Source organism: Gobio gobio, assembly GCF_949357685.1.
Source record: "Gobio gobio genome assembly, chromosome: 21".
NCBI lineage: Eukaryota > Metazoa > Chordata > Actinopteri > Cypriniformes > Gobionidae > Gobio > Gobio gobio.
Genome location: NC_137117.1, coordinates 802,780 through 820,166, shown reverse-complemented (window position 1 = coordinate 820,166; position 17,387 = coordinate 802,780). Strand labels below are relative to the sequence as shown.

The following is a 17,387-nucleotide window of genomic DNA, read 5'->3' as shown; positions in this document are numbered from 1 at the left end:
TAAAATCATAATAAGAACAATAAGTGTGTTTGGGACATGGCTTTTGTTTTTGTAATCAGGCTCTCAAAATTTATATAAAAATTTAGATTTAGATTTATCTGCCAATTTATCGGTTATCGGTTAGTGCATCTGCATAATATATATATATATATAAAGCATAAATATTACTTTTCCTCTGGGGTTTTATTTGAGTGCCAAATCCTTGTAAAGTATGATTTGGGGAAAACTTGAAAAATGTAACGGTGCGTTCACATCAGACGCGAATGAAGTGTTCCGCGCGAGTGATTTACATGTTAAGTCAATGTAAAGATGCGAATAGACATTCTGCGGCGCGATTCGCATGAATGACGCGCCGCGAATTGAGCATTTGATGCGAGTTGAAAAATCAGAACTTTGGAGGATATTTGTGCCGAGTTAACCAATCAGGAGCTTGCTCTAGTAGTGACAACAATCATATGTGGATACCCGGAGCTGTACGAAACATCTTCATACTTTATAGAAACAGGAATAAAAAGAATCTTGCTAGGAAGAAAGTGAGTGAGGAGGTCGGACAGTCTAGTAAGTTGTAAAAAATGCTTTTTACTCAGTGTGAGCTCTACATAGGGGGATTTCAGGGCGATTGGGACACTTTTTACCATTGAGATGACTTGGAAAAAGTGTCCCAATCCCCCTGAATTCACCCTATTGAGACTACAAGCTAGCTAAAGCGGCACATTGAGCTTATTCTGCGTATTTTAAAACAATCCATGTCAGACATTTCACAACAAGACGAGCTGCTGGCAGAAGCTCCTCCCATGACACGAATTCACATCTGTTGTGAAGTGAATGTCACGCGCGAATGAAGCGAGTAAACTCAACATGTTCAAGCGTCCAACTGCGCGTGTATAGCGCGATTTATTAGAGCAAGTCGCATCTGGTGTGAACGCACAGTTAGTGTCCATACTTGGGTATGAACTCAAACCTCATTCAATAACCCTTAAAGTAAAAAAAATCTTTCCACTTGTGTGTTCATCAGCCACATTCCCACAGTTCTTTTCATTTACATTACATTTAAATGTAGTCATTTAGCAGACGCTTTTATCACAAATGAGTGCAATAGAAGCAGCTAGAGCAGTCAAGGGCAACAGTACACAAGTGCTGTAACAAGTCTCAGTTAATCTAGCACAGAACAGAAATTTTTTTGTTTTTTTGTTTATAAATTAGACAGACAGACAATGAATAGAAAGATAAGTGCTCTTCTTGATTGGTCAGGTGTTGCTGGAGAAGATGTGTCTTTAGGCGTTTTTTGAAAATGGCTGCAGACTCGGCCGCATGAATTGAGATAAGCAGGTCCTCCATCATGTGGATGTTACTCTGACACGCACCACCGACCTCAGCATTGCTGAGAGTAGGGCCGCAGCTATCGATTAATCTAGCACTCAATCGGTCGATTAATCGGATAAAAAATTGTGTGTGTTGAGAGAGAGAAAAAGAGGAAAAGCAATTTAATTGATTAATATGCACAACAGGTTTCATGCTGTAATCTAGCGCTGACATCAAAGTAAATATCTGTTTTATGTAGATTTCTACACCTGCAGCATTTACCATTAGACTACTAATAAATAATATATCATTTGCTATGGTAACCTAGCAACCTGTGTGTGTGTGTGTGTGTGTGTGTGTGTGTGTGTGTGTGTGTGTGTGTGTGTGTGTGTGTGTGTGTGTGTGTGTGTGTGTGTGTGTGTGTGTGTGTGTGTGTGTGTGTGTGTGTGTGTGTGTGTGTGTGTGTGTGTGTGTGTGTGTGTGTGTGTGTGTGTGTGTGTGTGTGTGTGTGTGTGTGTGTGTGTGTATGTGTGTGTGAAAGGGTTCTTTTTTTAGGCAATACTCTCTTGCAATTGAACGTGAATACGTTTACTACTTAAAAACATCAAAGCTAACAGCATATCTAGTCTAACCGCATCACGACATCGCTACTAATACAGTCTGGGGTTTAAATCAGCAACATCAGTGTATAGGCTCAGGCTACGATTCAGCAACATCAGTGTATAGGCTCAGGCTACGATTCAGCAACGCTTGGATGTTTTCGGTTCAGATGCTGAACCATTGAAGTCGTCCTGCTGTGGAACGCCAGGTCTACTTTGCAACAGACACATTGCATCTTGTTCTCTTCTTTTTTAAGAATGTAATGATCCCAAACTTTAGACATTCTCTGCCGTTTATGGACATCTTTACTCTCCGCCATCGCGCCAACTATATTCAAAATGTATCTCACGCTATGGTGAGCTTCCTGAATTTAACGAGGCTTCGAGGCAGAGTTTTTGCCTCTTTGTTATCGAGTTAATCGAGTAACTCGATGAATCGTTTCAGCCCTAGTTGAGCCCATGTCCAGCCTCTCATGGAGACGGTATTCTCTGTGTCTGTGGCTCTTTCAGCAGATCATGCGCCGCCACAAAGCACAAATGCTTCAGGAATGAGGAGCACAACAACGAGTTTGAGGCGTTGACTCGGCCTCCAGATTCCCCAGATCTCAATCCAATCGAGCATCTGTGGGATGAGCTGAACAAACAAGTCCCATCCATGAACCCATCTCGCAACTTACAGGACTTAAAGGATCTGCTGCTAACATCTTGGTACCAGATGTTATATGTCGGCAAATAAAAATATGCACTACCGGTTTCAGAATGAAGCGCTACACTGTGTTCATTTACACGGATGCAGTCCGAAAACCGGACGGTTTTTGCTTCTAGCGCTACGATCGGCATCCGGAACCGGTTTTCTTTGTATTTTTCTGCCGATTTATCCGGAAGTGCGCCCGCCTGCACATACGCCTATATCGCAATCATTAGCGAACATGTCACTTGTGTGTTACAAACGGAAACTGGAGAACTGAGGGAAGAGACGAGATGCTGAAGGGAATGAAGAGCCGCTTTCCTGCGCGAGCTGAAGTTGCGCGAGCTGAAGCTGTGCGAGCTGAAGTTGCGCGAGCTGAAGCTGTGCGAGCTGAAGTTGCGCGAGCTGAAGTTGAGCGAGCTGAAGTTGAGCGAGCTGAAGTTGAGCGAGCTGAAGTTGAGCGAGCTGAAGTTGCGCGAGCTGAAGTTGAGCGAGCTGAAGTTGAGCGAGCTGAAGTTGCGCGAGCTGAAGTTGGCGTGCTCAGTTGGGGACACTAAATTTTTCAACTAAACATCGAAATACATCTAAATAATAAACTAAATTAACCATTTAAACTAAATTACTGATCAAATTATTAATCTAAAGCCCACACTGTCACTGTATGATACTTGAAATTTTTCCAGAATGGCTATACAGCTGAATAAAATTATGCTGCATTATTTTCCTGTTTAACACTGTAAAGCTGCTTTGAAACAATCTACATTGTTAAAAGCGCTATATAAATAAAGTTGACTTGACTTGACTTGAAGTTGCGCGAGCTGAAGTTGCGCGAGTTGAAGTTGAGCGAGCTGAAGTTGCGCGAGCTGAAGTTGCGCGAGCTGAAGTTGAGCGAGCTGAAGTTGCGCGAGCTGAAGCTGAAGTTGAGCGAGCTGAAGTTGCGCGAGCTGAAGCTGAAGTTGCGCGAGCTGAAGCTGAAGTTGCGCGAGCTGAAGCTGAAGTTGAGCGAGCTGAAGTTGCGCGAGCTGAAGCTGAAGTTGCGCGAGCTGAAGCTGAAGTTGAGCGAGCTGAAGCTGAAGTTGAGCGAGCTGAAGCTGAAGTTGAGCGAGCTGAAGTTGCGCGAGCTGAAGCTGAAGTTGCGCGAGCTGAAGCTGAAGTTGCGCGAGCTGAAGCTGAAGTTGCGCGAGCTGAAGCTGAAGTTGAGCGAGCTGAAGTTGCGCGAGCTGAAGCTGAAGTTGCGCGAGCTGAAGCTGAAGTTGCGCGAGCTGAAGCTGAAGTTGCGCGAGCTGAAGCTGAAGTTGAGCGAGCTGAAGTTGCGCGAGCTGAAGCTGAAGTTGCGCGAGCTGAAGCTGAAGCTGCGCGAGCTGAAGTTGCGTGAGCTCACCTCTCCGCCTGCTCAAGTGTAGATAGTGAGCGTTTGTTCAGTTCAGCTTCTCACGTGTTGGATCGGATGAGAACGAAACAAACTAACTTGTGAAAAAGCCGAAATTCTTCTTTTTGTAGCCTAAAGAAGAACATGCTGCACTTTAGAAATGAAATACTATCAGTTCTGTAGCCTATAGGATGATCATTTTTATTTGGTAACACTTTAGAATAATGGTCATTAGTTAATATTAGTAAACTACATTAGTTAACATTAACCAATAATGAACTGCACTTATAAAGCGTTTATTAATCTTTGTTAATTTCAACATTTACTAATGCATTATTAAAATCTTGTTAATATTAGTTAATGCTCTGTGATGTTTATAGTAACTAACGTTAACAAAGATGAACAAATACAGTAACAAATGCACTGCTCATGGTTAGTTCATGTTAGTTAATGCATTAACTAATGTTAACTAATGACCATTATTCTAAAGTGTTACCTTTTATTTTACCTTAAAATGACATTGACTTAATTTGATTTAAAAAGCACCTGCTGTAGCATCTTAGTTTTTTTCGTTGCACTAAACATTATTTGATTTAACATTTTGGAACAATTTTATACTTTGGTTTTATTTAATTTAGCTGGTAAAGACTTTTTTTCTTCAAATGCTGATTTAAGTAACATCTTTGTTTGGATTGCAGAATATGCAGATGTTGCCTTTAATTTCACCTTTCAGCCTTTTCATTTCCAATTCAATTTCCTGTTAATTTCAGATTGCGGACTTGTTTTCATTAGCCAAAAGCCAATTTAGCCTGTTAAATACCAAATAAACATCTTGTTCATGTATACTTTTGTACTTTTATTGTGTAAAAAAAAGAAATCGGAATCGGACAGTAAAATCCTGATCGGTGCGTCACTAATTGCAATAACCGTAACTTTGATCTGCTGTTCTCAGGATATGGTGCGGCGTGGCGAGATTATCGACGACGTGATGGACGATGAGTTTTACCTGCGCAGGCTGGACGCCGGACTCTTCGTCCTTCAGCTCATCTGTTACATCATGGTGGAGATGTGCTGCGCCGGCGTCCCACAGGTGCGCCACACACACACACACACACACACACACACACACACACACACACACACACACACACACACACACACACACACACACACACACACACACACACACACACACACACACACACACACACACACACACACACACACACACACACACACACACACCCCTAACAGAGTGTGTTTATCTCTGTGCTGCGCCGGCGTCCCACAGGTGCGTCACACACACACACACACACACACACACACACACACACACCCCTAACAGAGTGTGTTTATCTCTGTGCTGCGCCGGCGTCCCACAGGTGCGTCACACACACACACACACACACACACACACACACACACACACACACACACACACCCCTAACAGAGTGTGTTTATCTCTGTGCTGCGCCGGCGTCCCACAGGTGCGTCACACACACACACACACACACACACACACACACACACACACACACACACACACACACACACACACACACACACACACACACACACACACACACACACACACACTCACACCCCTAACAGAGTGTGTTTATCTCTGTGCTGAGACGTGTCCTTCTCTTCCAGCTACAGCAGAGAGTCCATCAGATCCTCAATCTCAGGGGAGGATCCGTCAAAATAGTCCGGCACATAATGAGGGGTAAGATTTGTTACTGTGCCTTACTGTTATCTATAAGCTAATGTGCTCCAAAATAATGATAGAACATATTATCATTCTCAGTTCAGCCAATATGAATCAGTGATTTTGATGATTTTAGATTTTCTGTCCAATCAAATGCTCTCTAGAATCTGAAGCCCCGCCCCCTACATTATAACACACTGAAGCTGCGGCTGAAATCGGTCATGTGTTCACACATTTACTGCTTTCTACATGGGGAATGGCACATAGTGCACTATATAGGGGATAGGGAAGGATTGAATGAATGAAATGGAATGATATTTTAAAACGGTATGGAGGAGATCAGGAGGAGAAACGGTTCGAGATTAGGAGGAAACTTCGGCTTTACCGAGCTCAGCGGCTCTGGCCGAGCTGTGATATTAACTAAACTAGGGATGGGCAACAGTGGTCGAGTAATCGAGTACTTGAACGTGACAGCGACCAGCGATCATGAGAACGATGATCACCCTGACTTTAAAAAAAAATATTTGTTCATTCATTGTTTTTTCATATCAGACGAACGCTTCAGCTCTCCAGACTGACATCACTTCCTGTAGGTGAGGTTAAAATAGCGGCCGGGTCATAGATATATACATAGATGCCTCATTAGTGCCTGCGTGGATCGCTCGAATGAGGAATCTACGTATACATATCTATGACCTGGCCGCTATTTTAACCTCACCTACAGGAAGTGATGTCAGTCTGCAGAGCTGAAGCGTTCGTCTAATATGAGGTGATATATTTGCATAAATACCGTTGGGTTTCTCTCAGGAACCGATGGTTTCGTGTCTTAAGACATCAATGTGTCGTCACGAGCCGCGGGTTTAATTTGAAGTTGTCTGTCCATGTTTTGTTTTACTCTAATAGAATTAGTCTCCATTGACAAGCATTATATGACACACAGCAACGGTTGAGTTAAAAATCTTCATTTGTGTTCTACTGAAGAAACGAACTACATCTTGGATGTCTTAGGGGTAAGCAGAAAAACATCACATTTTCGTTTTTGGGTGAACTATCCCTTTAAGGGAAGAGCGCATTCAAAATGTTCCGTTTCTAACCATATGTCAAATCTAGCACGCTGAAGTTCACGTGCGCATTCACGTCCTTTTGTGTTGATTTATGTCGTAATAATCTTCATATTAATATTGATATAGGGTGCGTTTGGTTGAGTTTATTAATCAGCTAGCTCTGCAGGCTGGTGTTATTCCACAGTTTCAGCTCAAAGGCAATGCTTGATATTACTGACTTTGTTATTTGAGACTGTCATTTTATGAAGATGTTTCTTTTTCAAAGACATTTATGCATCATAATCTAGCAGTTATTTTTTGTTTTATATGGTCATGTTTTCATATACCTGTTTTCATGTCACGTTTGTATTTGTACATGTCAACCATTTTCATAACAGTTTTCATTATCTCAATGACGGACATGCTCCGCCCCCTGCACATGCTCTGCCCCCTGCACAAGCCCCGCCCCCTGCACAAGCCCCGCCCCCTGCACAAGCCCCGCCCCCGAGTACTCGAGTACTCGTTTTTGAGACCTATCGATGATCGAAATAAGAAATTGACAAAAAAAACCCATCCCTACGCTATTGGCTATTTCAAAAAGGGGAGGTTGGATAAGTCCCGCCCTCACAGATTTACATCACCTTGTTTGTTATATCGTTCTATCAGGGCTTGCAGACCTTTAGCGCTCAGTGTTAAGCTTAAGATCACTAGCCATTTCCTCAACAGTCTACCTTAAAACTGTAGTGGTATCTGGTGAAGAACACACTTCCGCAGGCCATCCACACACTCCTGCTGCTGAAGCCAAAGGTTTGCGGAGCGCTGCGGTGCTGTTGCTGCCGGCACATTCACCCGCCACTGCATTCTACAGCCATATTACTCCGGCTTCGCCCACTCTTCAGCCCAGAGCACCTTGATTAAGTCTCTCTCTCTCTCTCTCTCTCTCTCTCTCTCTCTCTGTCTCTCTCTCTCTCTCTCTCTCTCTCTCTCTCTCTCTCTCTCTCTCTCTCTCTCTCTCTCTCTCTCTCTCTCTGTCTCTCTCTCTCTCTCTCTCTCTCTCTCTCTCTCTCTCTCTCTCTCTCTCTCTCTCTCTCTCTCTCTCTCTCTCTCTCTCTCTCTCTCTCTCTCTCTCTCTCTCTCTCTTCTATATGAAAATGTTATACGGAAATGTTTTCCGAACTACTGATGCTGGTTTCGTCTCGATCGGACTAGCGGTTTCGAAGATATCAGCTAATGTTTTTAAAGCGTTAAATTACAACGCTTGAGCAGAAGCTAATCCAAGAGCATGTCTACCTTAGGGCAGATAGTTCGAGATTGTTCCCTAACTTCTGCACAGTATCATCCATCCATCCATCATCCCTATCCATCCATCCATCCCTATCTATCCATCCATCCATCCATCCATCCATCCATCCCTATCTATCCATCATCCCTATCCATCCATCCATCTATCCATCATCCCTATCCATCCATCCATCCATGCCACTCCTATCATTTGTTTGTTCGTTTAAATCATTCTATTCTATCATGTCATCTATATATAAGTCTTTTGGTGTAAGATTTGAGCTAAAGCGGTAGTGTGCTATAGTGTGAGCTAATGCTCTGCCCCCTCGACAGATAAACGGCCTCTACACAGGAAAGCACTGGTGGAACAAGGTTTATTTGCTGCGATCGGCGGTGACTGTTTCGCTGCAGAAATTCGGAAATGAAAACGCCTACAGAAGCCTCGACGCACTCCAAGGCCACATTTGAGTCCTACGGAGTGTGTCATTCTGTTGCATGCGTGACCTTGTGCTGTGTGTACTGGTGTCAGTGGGAAGAGCCTCTGCAGTGGGCTGAAGTTCCAGCATCTCACAGCTCATAATGGATAATCCCTCTCAAATCATCCAGCATGCAGACTCCCCCAATCCTCCCTCTGTTATTTCAGCCGCTTTCTCCAGCCCTCGGGCTTGTGTTTTAATGTGCCACTTTGCTCACCCCCCCTCTTTTTTTTTATTGATTTATTTATTTATTTTGTGTTGGGTTTGATCCTCTGTCCCAGGGCTTGAGCAGGGCTTAGAAGCTAATCCGAGAGCATGTCTACCTTTACAAGCTTGCTGCTAACTGTGTACACTTCTAAAAAAACACTCAAAATGGACCCGATTTACTTTCTTGATGCACATTCCTGGTCTTATTGTGAACGATTTATCAATGCTGGTTATGTTAAAGGGTTAGTTCAGCCAAAACTGTAAATTGTGTCATTAATGACTGAGCCTCATGTGGTTGGACACCCGTCAGACCTCCGTTCATCTTCAGACACAAATGAAGATATTTTAGTGTAAATCTGATGCTCTGAAAGGCCTCCATTGGCTCAACTTTACACTCTCAAGACCCTTAAAAGACACTAAAGACTAAAGTTACAAAGTCCATCTCACTACAGCGGCTCTACAATAACTTTATGAAGACGAGAATAGTTTCTGTGCGCAAAAAAACCCTAAATAACGACTTATATAGAGATGACGATTTCAAAACACGGCATCATGAAGCTTCGAAGCGTTATGAGTCAGTGAGTCGATTCAGCGGTTCAGAGCGTTATGAATCAGTGAGTCGATTCAGCGGTTCAGAGCGTTATGAATCAGTGAGTCGATTCAGCGGTTCAGAGCGTTATGAATCAGTGATTTGATTCAGCGGTTCAAAGCGTTATGAATCAGTGAGTCGAATCATGATTCGGATCGCGTGTCAAACCACCAAACTGCTGAATCGACTCACTGATTCATAACGCTCTGAACCGCTGAATCGACTCACTGATTCATAACGCTCTGAACCGCTGAATCGACTCACTGATTCATAACGCTCCGAAGCTTCATGATGCCGTGTTTTGAAATCGTCATCACTATGTAAGTCGTTATTTAGGGTTTTTTTGCGCACAGAAACTATTCTCGTCTTCATAAAGTTATTGTAGAGCCGCTGTAGTGAGATGGACTTTGTAACTTTAGTCTTTAGTGTCTTTTAAGGGTCTTGAGAGTGTAAAGTTGAGCCAATGGAGGCCTTTCAGAGCATCAGATTTACACTAAAATATCTTCATTTGTGTCTGAAGATGAACGGAGGTCTGACGGGTGTCCAACCACATGAGGCTCAGTCATTAATGACACAATCTACATTTTTGGCTGAACTAACCCTTTAAAGATGGCCGTTTCTATAGCTCAAGTTGGAGAGGTCATGGGTTTGATTCTGACACAATGTAAGTCACTTTGGATAAAAGCATATGGCAAATGCATAAACGTAAATGCAAAAGTGCCCTTATAAATAGTCTTTAAACAGCGTCTATTGTTCTTTTTCCCCTTGTTCTCTAGTGTGTAGTGTTGCTGTTCTTCTCTATATCAGTGTCAGTGTTTCTGAACTCCTGAACTCACTGTAGTCTTGAGTTTTCCTCCGGGAACAAACACGCCACAATATTCCTCATTATAATAATTCATACGCAGGATAAAGGGGCGGGGCCTGGTTGAGTTAGTCAGTAGTGTGTTGAAACTGCCCGGTTATGGTAAGGGGCGGGGCATTTCCCAAACACGCTCAAAGCACTTGACCAATCACAGATTTTTCAACTCGGGCGATTCGCACCGCAGAATGTCTATTTGCGTCTTTGCATTGACTTAACATCTAAATCACTCGCGCGAATCGCGTCATTCGCGTCCCGTGTGAACGCACCATTAGAATTTATCTTAAGAATTTTCTTAACTTATTTCTTAAGAATGTTTTCATGAATCCGGCCCAAGGTTATTTTTATGGTTAGCCAAAAAAGTGATCGCGCGTACATTTTTACCAGTATTTACCGTACTTTCAATACAAAAATCTTTTTTTTTTTTACTCACCCTCGTTTAGTTTGACCTGTATGTTCTTATTTTTTGTGTTGAACAATTTTAAGTTTTAGTTGCGAAGAATGGACTGAAATTTAAGACGTTGTTCATTGACAGTCGCGTTGAAACTTTTTTTGAGTCTAAATGCAGATGCCAGTGCCATTTGAGAGCTTTAGTGGAGGAGAACAATAAGGTGGAGAGTGTTGTAAGTGTTCTCAGTCGGATCACATTGGTCCAGGGCGCTCATAAAGTCTCATTCGAAGCATATGTTGCCTTTATCGTAAAGCCCTATGAGTTGTTGGGCACCGTTCCAGCTCGCTGCAGGTTACAGGAATCAGGAGTGTCCCGAAATAGCCGGACCTCAATCAAAACGGCAGATTTGATCAGACTGAGGCACACATCAAACGGCCACGGATCTTAAAGCTATTTGCCCGTTTAAAGACAGGACTTCTTAAATCCCCAACTGCAGACGTTAGCTCTTTCTAAAGCCCAGTCGTTTTCCTCCATAGCTCATGCATGAAGAAGGAGGGCTGAAAATAAACTCTGGTGGGCAGTCAAGGGATGTGTGACAAATTTTTTTAAAAATACTTTCAAGGATACAAATTCTCGCTTTGATTTTTTTCGGATTAAAGTATGCTGCCTCTCCTCTGAGACGGCATTAGGAAGGGTTTCTTGGCAGGGATGGTTTGTGTACATGAAATTCATCCAAATTACTAAACATCCTGTTTCTTTTCCCCCTTCGTTTTTCAGAATACGCAGAAAATATTGGCGACGGCAAGACCGAGGAGTTTAAGGAAAGTGAGCAGAAGAGGATTATGGAACTACTCGAGAACTTCTAAAAATCCAGCCGGAGCTCGATGTGGGTTTTTTAGCGACTAGGTGATGCTACGTGGATTTTGACTTTCATCATCATCATCCCGTCCTGACTTCTTTAAAGAAGCGGAGAAGGAAAAATCTGATGTTTAACCATTTGCGTGATCTGATCTGTTGATATCTGACACATTTTGTTTGTTTATAGTCTTTTTTTTATTTTAAGGATTGATATTTTGTGGCAGAACAACTTAAATTTTCTTGTAATAAAAGTTTGTGCTTTCGTTACCTGGTGCTGTTTTCTTGACTAGATTTCGTATATCGCCTTCCTCGAGACCTGATGTCTCATTAGACCGATTCAGGCAGGGAACAACTCTTGCGCTGAAACACAATTTAGCAGAATGTCATATTTATGACTCTTTTCTCCTCTCCAGCGTTCCTGCAGTCAGCTGGTTAAGCGAAGGATTGTGTCTTTTATCATGTGATCATTCAAGTCCCTTTATTTGGATCTAGGGGCTAAACTTAACTTGCTAAACCTGATAATTAATGGCTGGTGGATTTTACTGGCCATGAAACTGTATGTTGTATATTTGTCAAAGATATTTTTTACCTGGAATATGTGTCGAACAGTGCATGTCATTGTGTTAAATCAGCAAATTCTAACTTTGTTTATTTTCTTATTTTAGCTACAGTGTGGAATGTGTCTCCACATGGAGTTGTGGATTTCAGACAATTACATTTGGCTTATTAATATCTGAGCCAAACTTCTGAAGGTATATTTCAGCGCTCCCGCTTTTGACCAAGACATTGTTTGTGATTTACTGGCTAAAACGTTTAAATTATTTTAAATTCTGACCGATTTGCCTTTGAGTCTTTTTAAATGATTTGTTACATTATCTATACACACACATTACATTATCTATAATAATGTACCCTCCTCTACACAAACAACATCTATAATTGAGTATTACTTGCAGATTTTTGTTTCCATAATTTCTTCCTGGCTGCTAAAATACAGTTTTAATTTTCAAAATATTTTCAGATTTTTCATGACTGGGAACACTGAAATGTTGATGGAAGATGTGTAACATACAGTGTGTGCATATATACACAGATCAGGCATAACATTATGACTAATATCGTGTTGGTCCCCCTTTTGCCGCCATGTTTGCTACCCGGCAAAAGAAAGCGTGATTCACTGGGGCACCTTCTTCCATTGCTCCGTGGTCCAGTTCTGATGCTGTTGGTGCTTTCGGTGGTGGACATGGGTCAGCGTTAACCATTAACTTCTTGAGCTCCAGTAGCTCGTCTGTTTGATTGGACCACACGGGCCAGCCTTCGCTCCCCACATCAATGAGCCTCTGCCGCCCATGACCCTGTGGCCGGTTCTCCACTGGTCCTCCATGACCCTGTGGCCGGTTCTCCACTGGTCCTTCATGACCCTGTGGCCGGTTCTCCACTGGTCCTCCATGACCCTGTGGCCGGTTCTCCATTGGTCCTTCATGACCCTGTGGCCGGTTCTCCACTGGTCCTCCATGACCCTGTGGCCGGTTCTCCACTGGTCCTCCATGACCCTGTGGCCGGTTCTCCACTGGTCCTCCATGACCCTGTGGCCGGTTCTCCACTGGTCCTCCATGACCCTGTGGCCGGTTCTCCACTGGTCCTCCATGACCCTGTGGCCGGTTCTCCACTGGTCCTTCATGACTCTGTGGCCGGTTCTCCACTGGTCCTCCATGACCCTGTGGCCGGTTCTCCACTGGTCCTCCATGACCCTGTGGCCGGTTCTCCACTGGTCCTTCATGACCCTGTGGCTGGTTCTCCACTGGTCCTCCATGACCCTGTGGCCGGTTCTCCACTGGTCCTTCATGACCCTGTGGCCGGTTCTCCACTGGTCCTCCATGACCCTGTGGCCGGTTCTCCACTGGTCCTCCATGACCCTGTGGCCGGTTCTCCACTGGTCCTCCATGACCCTGTGGCCGGTTCTCCACTGGTCCTCCATGACCCTGTGGCCGGTTCTCCACTGGTCCTTCATGACCCTGTGGCCGGTTCTCCACTGGTCCTCCATGACCCTGTGGCCGGTTCTCCACTGGTCCTCCATGACCCTGTGGCCGGTTCTCCACTGGTCCTCCATGACCCTGTGGCCGGTTCTCCACTGGTCCTCCATGACCCTGTGGCCGGTTCTCCACTGGTCCTCCATGACCCTGTGGCTGGTTCTCCACTGGTCCTCCATGACCCTGTGGCCGGTTCTCCACTGGTCCTCCATGACCCTGTGGCCGGTTCTCCACTGGTCCTCCATGACCCTGTGGCCGGTTCTCCACTGGTCCTCCATGACCCTGTGGCCGGTTCTCCACTGGTCCTCCATGACCCTGTGGCCGGTTCTCCACTGGTCCTTCATGACCCTGTGGCCGGTTCTCCACTGGTTCTCCATGACCCTGTGGCCGGTTCTCCACTGGTCCTCCATGACCCTGTGGCCGGTTCTCCACTGGTCCTCCATGACCCTGTGGCCGGTTCTCCACTGGTCCTCCATGACCCTGTGGCCGGTTCTCCACTGGTCCTTCATGACCCTGTGGCCGGTTCTCCACTGGTCCTTCATGACCCTGTGGCCGGTTCTCCACTGGTCCTTCATGACCCTGTGGCCGGTTCTCCACTGGTCCTCCATGACCCTGTGGCCGGTTCTCCACTGGTCCTTCATGACCCTGTGGCCGGTTCTCCACTGGTCCTTCATGACCCTGTGGCCGGTTCTCCACTGGTCCTCCATGACCCTGTGGCCGGTTCTCCACTGGTCCTCCATGACCCTGTGGCCGGTTCTCCACTGGTCCTCCATGACCCTGTGGCCGGTTCTCCACTGGTCCTCCATGACCCTGTGGCCGGTTCTCCACTGGTCCTCCACTTCTGATAGAGCCTGGCCACTGTAGACTGGGAACAGCCCACAAGAGCTGCAGTTCTGGAGATGCTCTGACCCGTCACAATCTGGCTCTTGTCAAACTCACTCAAATCCTTACGCTTGCCCATTTCTCCTGCTTCTAACACATTTGTGAGGACAAAATGTTCACTTGCTGCCTAATATATCCCACCCACTAACAGGTGATGAGACGATCAGTGTTATTCCCTTCACCTGTCATAATGTTATGCCTGATCGCATGGGCGTCGGAAGCAAAAAAAATGTGGGTGGGTCCTCAGAAATTTTTTAATGGAGTAGATGCCAATTACATTAAGTATAATACACCGCTTGGCTTGCTAAACGTATAGTTCGGAAAGACAAAATTACGGAAATCGCCGTATCATTTATAGCGGCAGTAGTGTAGGGGTCAGACACACGGCATCTCATTTTGAACACAAATCGACCCGCAGTTCGAGTCCGCCTTTCGCCGAACTCCATCTTCTCCCTATTCCCATCACATATCAGATCGGAGAGGCATTTATTTTCAATAAAAATGAAGAAAATATTAGAAAAGTGGAAATAAATTATCTAACGTGTTTAATAATAAGTGTTTATCGGTTAGGGGTAGGTATACAGACATGTGCTGAATGTTAGAGACGATAAAAGTGAGTGGGTCCAATATCATTGATCGTAATGTCCCGCCCACATACAATGGTTCCGACGCCCATGCCTGATCGCTATAAGCATATAGTTGTAGTTAAGTCTTAATTTTCCTTCTCTTTCCATTAGAGGAAATGGCTGCTGTGATTCTAATGGTCATTAATTAGATGTTTGTCCAGTGGCGATGAGCCAGAGATTCAAAATCCCTTGCTAATAGCAGACCTGCTGAGCTAGCGTGAAGATGCTACAACTCTCATTCTCTAACCTCTCTTACATCCCCTTGTTAATTTACAATCTCTGCCTGCCTCTCTCCCGCGGGGGTTAAGGGTTTGTACCGCGGCGGCCAGGCAACGCTCTGCCGTATAGAGACAGTTTGCTTACTAAGCTCTCCTTCGCTACGGACAGAGTCTTCAGCTGAAGGTTGAGAATGATTGTTAAAGCTCTAAAGCCAAATTGAATCAATCCAGCGGAGTTCTTCGGCTGGGCGTACGGGGGGCCATTACGCTGGATTTATACTCACTGGAGGGCCCACCGCTTTAACACAGACATTATGAAGGGGAAATTATTATTGTAGTAACAAAAACATCTCCGTGTGGCTCCGGGCCTTGATGAATCGGCTTTGTTTGACGTGTAGAGAAAGGCGGCGCTGCGTTCGGCCGGCTAATTAAGTGCCGCAGTCCCATTACAGATTGCTCTTTATCAGACATCGACAGCTCGAGGCCCCTGTGGTCATCCTCCGCCAAACACCGGCTTCGAAGCGCCAGCTCGTTTTCCGCCCCGTTGTTGTAGACTGATAACTTCCTGTCCTTTAGCCCCGGGACAAGTGCACAAGAGTCATTATCTCGCCGGCTCTTTCTCCGCACGTTCTCTTTTGTTTATCCATCGGCCTTGTCCTCAGAGGGAGCTCCACTTCCCGCTCACGGCTGATGCTTCTGGCATATTAAATATTCTCTGGCTGTCCTTTTCCGTGCTTCTATGTGGCGTAGCACAGCTTCATTTGTGTATTTCCCTGTGTCTCTGGAGGTCAGTGATTGCGCGGCGTTACCAGGGAGATGGTTTGCCGAGAGAGAGGGGGGGGGCGTAAATACTGTAGAGGAATGCCGACAATTGGAGGAGGTGATGTGCGACAGTTACCCATCTGTTGAATTGTACATCATGATGAATTGCGTGCGCCGAGAACATTATTGATGCCTCTCTGCCAACACATCTAACTTGAAATGCAAATGAGCGGTAACTACAGAACAGGGCGCGCGCCTGCAGCGCTTCAAGGACACACTCATTACCGTAGCGATGCTTGTCGGTAGCTAATGCCAATCACTTTCGTCTCGTTGGCGGGGCGGAGGCCGCGAGCAACATCTGCTTCCACCCCCTCCCTCCGAAATCACCCGTATTTGCATTTTGAATTGACGGGAAGGGCAGGTATCCCAGCACGCATCTCTTATCAGTGATTATGACACCGGAGCGCTAACGGTGATTCAACAGCAATTTCACAGCCCAGAGAGCTCGGAATAATTGTCTTTTTCCGAGTGATTGAGTTGAGCTTCACCTCCTTGCATCGGCTAAATTGATACAAACCTGTGGCGGGAATATTCTTTTACTTCCACTTTATAGTCCCAGTAATGTGCAGGTCACAGGGACAGGTTGAAATGACTTGCTCAATCAGTAGGTCTGTAAGAAGTAGTATTCCCTGAGTATTTAAACCCCCCCTTTACAAAAAGTGTGTAGGTGGATTTACCCTCATGGGATTGTCCGAACGTCATGGTAGGCTCATGTTGTGTATTGTAGAAGGCATGAAATAAACACTGGTCTTTTTAGTCTACTCTTCTGGGTTTAAATGTAAGTTTTTCTCACAATCCTTAAAGAGAAGAAGAAAAAAAATCATTGTTGTGCATTTTTACTTGAGTAAAAATTAGGTCAATACTTGGTAAGTATTTGTATTAAGTATTTAAACAATCTTTACATCATTGACTGTCAGAATAGCACTTTTTCTGTGTATAATTATATGCAATCTCCACAATGCAATGTGCTTTACTTCCTCTTCCATTTTCAGTCTGGTGTAAGGCCTAGAGGAAATGTTTTATCATTATTCAATTACTTATTCAATCAGTAATATGATAACTCGACTTGTTGAGTTTAACATGCAGTGGATATATACATTATGTTATAACAATTGAATGATTGTAAAATGTATATATATAAAAATATGCTCTTGAAAGTTCACACAAAAATCATTTAAAAGGGACATGGTTATTGAAGAAAAAAATATCAGATGGGGGGGAAAATTATGAGTCAATAATTTTGCAAATGTTTTGCTCAGAAAACCTTTGCGTTCCCCTGAGAAACGGTGTTCATTCGCAAAATGGTTTCTCTGGGGAAGAGAACGCAAAATATTTTTTTCCTTCACCATGTCCCTTTAAGGGCTCCGTACCGATCTGTATTTCTTTCCTCTGCAAAAACATTGAGATGTATTGAAATGTCTTTTGTGTTCCTAAGAAAA

At 44.5% G+C, this 17,387-nt stretch overlaps 1 protein-coding gene across 1 annotated transcript in view; it reads left to right on the top strand.

The window, feature by feature from the left end:
* Positions 1 to 11,637, top strand: part of ctnnbl1 (catenin, beta like 1) — a 105,985-nt gene extending 94,348 nt beyond the window's left edge. Inside the window, exons 15-17 of the mRNA XM_079803290.1 lie at positions 4,911 to 5,048; positions 5,612 to 5,684; positions 11,290 to 11,637. Coding sequence (XP_079659416.1) covers positions 4,911 to 5,048; positions 5,612 to 5,684; positions 11,290 to 11,378 — 300 coding nt within the window. The 3' untranslated portion in view covers positions 11,379 to 11,637. The remainder of the gene's footprint in view (positions 1 to 4,910; positions 5,049 to 5,611; positions 5,685 to 11,289) is intronic.
* Positions 11,638 to 17,387: the final 5,750 nt, after the last annotated feature.